At 40.0% G+C, this 5,074-nt stretch overlaps 1 protein-coding gene across 2 annotated transcripts; it reads left to right on the forward strand.

Annotated features, from left to right (window-relative positions):
* Nucleotides 1-1,437: 1,437 nt before the first annotated feature.
* LOC138010428 (uncharacterized) lies at nt 1,438-4,727 on the forward strand. Of its 2 annotated transcripts, none has more exons than XM_068857385.1 (2): nt 1,438-1,538; nt 1,636-4,726. In XM_068857385.1, the coding sequence occupies exons 1-2, from the start codon at nt 1,515-1,517 to the stop codon at nt 2,998-3,000; spliced, it is 1,389 nt and encodes a 462-aa protein (XP_068713486.1). In that variant the 5' UTR covers nt 1,438-1,514; the 3' UTR covers nt 3,001-4,726. The 2 variants fall into 2 exon arrangements, with proteins under 2 accessions (XP_068713486.1, XP_068713484.1); XM_068857383.1 differs by having other exon boundaries at nt 1,448-1,559; nt 1,636-4,727.
* Nucleotides 4,728-5,074: the final 347 nt, after the last annotated feature.

Raw genomic sequence — 5,074 nt, forward strand, 5'->3', positions numbered from 1 at the left:
TCTACGTGTACCCCATCTTGCGTCGGGCCAAACTTCATCAAAGTTGTCAGTCACATAAAATCCATCGCCATCACTAAAGTCCTTATTTTTCTGTCCTTTATTCAGATCAATTCCATCCTCTATGATGCTTTTAGCATGTTTGGCCCTTGTTCCATGGTAAAAGACCTCGAATTGGTCGCATGGCTTCGGAAATTTATCGGCCGGTCGGGTATAACACTTGTTCATCCGTCCTGCTTCATTCACGTTAATTATGTTTACCAGCCCTGATGGTACATCAGAATGTTCAGGTTCTACAGCAAACCATGCATTTATAGGCCCCTTCTTGTATGAAAAATACTCCTGCATTTTTTTGGGCGCTACAAGTGACGCAAAATCCTCGTCGATTGTTTCCACCATTTTACAAATGATAACAGGGTCTGTTCTGCATGTTGGTTATCATCACCAGCATCTTGAGTCTTCAACCAAAACTTCCACAATTCTCCGAGAATCAGGCCTACATGTACATTGGACGCAGCCATCATATCATTTTCAATGTAGATCATACATAAATGGTCTTCTTTGCAGGCAGACGCGAATCGATGGAGAACCAAACCAAGTGAACAGGAAGTTACTGCAATCTTTGGGAGAATTTAAAGTTTAATATGTTTCAAAACGCAGACAGCTAGTGGGTAACAAGGTTGTCATATTCCACGCCCAAAAAGGTTAATTTAGGCGAAAGCATCACATGCTCAACGTTTTTCTCAAAATTGTGTCTTGGGTCATCCACTCTTGTGTTTATCAGAACAGTCACAGCAATTAACGATACCAAGATCACAACGTAAGTTGACTTCTGATTTGCATCCCCTTTCTCCCAAATTTTTATTATTATCAAATTTTGTATTGTACTGCTTCTCTTTTTTATTGGCTTAAATGGTATAACTCGCTCACGCTATTGGACAGATTTTTATAGTATTAGCATCAGTCAACCGGCATGACGGTTTTGATTCCTAGAAACAGTGCTATTAATGTCACGGTTGTCAGCGTGTCAATCAATCAGCCGTCCTGACCACGAATCCTATTGGTAGGGGCGATCCCGATCTTTCTCAGACCGACTTTCTTATTTCATATATCCTAAAAAGAGCTTTTTCGAAAAGCAAATTTCTCAGATCTGCAAAGTTCTTCTAGATGGCGTATTTTCCACTGAGGTTTCAAAAAAAATGCCTAGCTTTTGAGTCGTGCTGTAAACCACAACAATCTCACCATATTATAATCCGTTCGATGACCTGCCGTTGGTTCCCTGGAAACGATTTTCATTTTTAGAACACTGCCTCATTACATGTGACAAACCGCTGGCAAGAATAAATCTCATTGGCTGAAACTCTTTCCGTATTAAGAATTGATTGGTTAGGTCAGCCATGCGTTGAATTCTCCCCAATGACGCATTTCTGAAAGCAGGTATTGATTGTGAGAAAACAGCTCCCTAATCTCGGTTTCTAGTTCCTCACAAGCGCTTTCTGGCTAAGTTTCATCCCACGATGACAACATTTTTGCGAGAAAAGGTAGGAGAACACTCCGTATTGGTAAGTTCACTGATTAGTCGGGCGCACACACTCGACTACATAAGCTCAAAACATTTTTGTTGTTATTTCTATATAGTATAATGTAACGGGAGACGGACACACTCCTAAAGCCAGTGGCAAATTTACACTCGGTGGTGACGTTCCATCTTTCGTTTCAAGATTTCTTGAGCACAGGTCAGACTTGAGAAAAGAAAGAAGGGGAAAAAACGGTTTCACTAATCACGAGACGAAGGCTTACACTTTGGATTCTTATCACAACGAAGAACGCATCACACCAGCGTGCCTCGTTGAATTAAACCGTTTAGAAAAACTTCTAACTACGTTTCTTAAAGAGGAAGAGAGTGGAGTCGTTAACTTTACTGAAGACGATGTCGTTCGGTGTCTTTACCTCTTTGAGCGACGGAGCGTTCTTTCGATTCTTGGACTCCAACTCGATTTACTTGACGGCATTGAAGAAATGCCTCCAGAACACTACAACCATCTAACGCTGAACGAATGGATCGAAAGGTCATTGGAAGAAAACATTGAAGATCTCGATTCAGTCGATGAAAACGCTCTCACGCCACAACTGCTTTCTTCAATCGGGTTCGATCAGTCAGGCGAAACCGTTAAAAGAATCATAGAGCGTTCGTCTGCGGCAAGCATGCAACAACATATTGAAGCATGCGAATGGGCAAAGATTTTTATCGCAGATGAATTTAAGTACAACCCTCTTCTTTCTCCGTCATCCCAGAGATTTCCGTTTAAAATCAGTAAAACTAATGAATGGTTTTATATGGATGAAAACGAAGCCAAGGAAAGAAAACATTCTTATGACATCAGCCGTGTCAAAATTATGAACTTGGAGACAAAGGAATGGCTATCGAAAAATATTCAGGAGACTTTGCTCAAAGACAACAACGAAGACCACATATTTCTTTTTCACGGCACAGATCACCAAAGCGCAAAGAATATTTTGTCGGTAAGAGGGATATATTTAAATTCTGGACGACAGAAGCGCGACTTTAGCTCTGGAAAGGGATTTTACCTTTCCAAGAATTTTGACGTTGCATTAAATTGGGCGAATTGCTCAACAGCAAAGCCTGCAATACTGATATTCAAAGCAAATTGCTGTTTCTTGGATTCCGCTCAGAAGCTAGATTTGTTTGACGACGAAAAGCGATGGCACGAAATAGTGTCTGCCTTTAGATTGGGAAGGCGAACGGCTAAAACACGAAAGAGTTTACATTCGTACGACTTAATTGAAGGACCAATGGCGACAGTGAGAAGAAGTGAGAGCGCCGCGGACGACGAGTTGGTCATTGAACAAAAACCGTCTTCTTACCAAATGTGTCTGATTTCAAGTGAGTTTGCAGAAAAGTTTCAGCAAACCCTGCATTGTGTGTTATTTTTGGACATAAATAATTTGGACAAGAGACATGAAACTGTTTCTTCGATATAGAAATTTATTTTATCAAACGAGTTGATAAAGGTCGAATAACCACCGTGAAAGATTTGGAAAGCTGACGTTTAGAGCGTTAGCCTTCGTCATTCGCTCCGACGAAGGGCTAACGCTCGAAACGTCAGCTTTCCAAATCTTTCACGGTGGTTATTCGACCTTTATCAACTCGTTTGATCTCGTTTGATAAAATAAATTTCTGTTTCAATCTCCCACCGACGCAGCACCACAGTTTCTTTAGAAACTAAAATTTTGTTTCTTCGATATGATTGCCATGAATGCCTAATTCAAACATGACTGAAGAAAAGCAAAGCGGAACACAAATTTCTCATTCTGTCATCGAGCTTGTTCTAGTCCTGAAACAAAAGCTTTTCTTATTTTCGGACACCGTTTTGAGAATAGCCGCGGCCTGCCACGGTTCATCAAAGACTGAAAATCGAATAATTTTCAGGGAAAAGCATAAACCTGTTTTTCTTGAAGGACCGCCATTAATTCTTCACAGAAAAAAAAGTAATCGAGCCACAGGTTACAGCAAGCCGTATTAAATACAATATTTTTAAATAAGTTTGGCAGGGTCCGTTCAGTCGAAAGAAAATATTTTCTGTTAAAAAGGGATGAACAGAGACTGTTTCGCGTGAAGATATTAAGAAATTACTTAAGATCCTCAATTACTCAAAAGCCATTGCGTGCCAGGTGATGTCATGTGATTCAAGAAGGAGACAGAGGTACGTATTTAAAGGTATCTGAACCACAAAGAAAGCATTTTTCATGATTTTTACTCCCGCCAAAAAAAAATTCCTTCTAGTCTAAGAGAATGAATCAAATTATCTTGAACTTTTTTTTAAATTGTATGAAGACAGTGTGAATCTTTGCTTATGCAATCCTCTTTTTTTTTTTTTTTTTTTTGAAATCCCTTGTATCGGGACACAAAGTAGATAGTCTCAGTGTAGTCAAAATACTCTTTAAGTTGGCTTTAAGTATCTGCGGCATATTTTTTTTTTAAGTTTTCAATGATGAAAAGAAACTTGCCTTTTATATACAGAGACCAAAGTAGTACGGATGACAGAGCCCCTTAAGGCGTTTAAGCACATCAAATCATGATAATATAGCAATTAGTCAGTGCTGGTTGATTTCGGCGTTCTCCTGATAGGTAATAACAACAGCTGAAATTGATACCTCGAACTGGCACTTTAATACTCATAGCTATGGAAATTAGGTCTTACGAGATTAAGTGACTCTATTTGCTGTGGCGTATTTTTCTACGATAAATCCGGGTAATACATCTTGCTTGGGCTTGATAAAACCCTAAACATAAGGACGTGTATTTTTTCAAGGGTTTTACTGAAATGTGAATTTCATCTTCAGTTGATAAGAGTGACAGCTGATAAAATCGCAGTGCAGCAAAAAATCGGATCAAGTTCTTGACAAACGAAATTGGTCTTAGAAAGGAAACAAAGTTTTTCCCGCCCTTCCCCTACGGTATTCGACACAACATCAAGAGCAACGTTGACTCCCCTACCCAATTCGTAAACTAATCGCTCTCTCAAGATTTTATTTTTACACATGACATTTAGGTTCACTCAAGTTGTCAGAGGATAAAAGCCGATAGAGTTGCGATGTGACCAAACCTGATTAAATGTCTAACCCAGTTAATATTTATGTTGACACTTATCCCTGCCCATGCTGCCCAGCCCGCAAGCGCGACGACGCCCTCTATAAACCAACTCAGATTATAATAATAGTCACTTTATTTAAGTCTCAAGGTTACTTAAACAGACTTAACTGGTTAGAATGTAATGCGAAGTGCTAGTTTTGTACCCCATATGAACCACGTGAGCGTTAGACCTACTGATGGAAATGGGCCCACACACGGACAGAGAAAAACTCTGACCAGAGTGGGAATTGAACCCATGACCTTCGGGTTAGATCACCGCTGCTCTACCGACTGAGCTACAAGGTCAGACGGGAGCAGGCCGTGGGAACTGAAGATGTTAAAGTCAACGTTCGCAAACACGTAATCCTTCCTTGTATTTGTACATGTTCATTGCCGTGACTTTAACATCTTCAGTTCCCACGG

The sequence above is a fragment of the Montipora foliosa genome, chromosome 7, assembly GCF_036669935.1.
Source record: "Montipora foliosa isolate CH-2021 chromosome 7, ASM3666993v2, whole genome shotgun sequence".
Lineage (NCBI taxonomy): Eukaryota > Metazoa > Cnidaria > Anthozoa > Scleractinia > Acroporidae > Montipora > Montipora foliosa.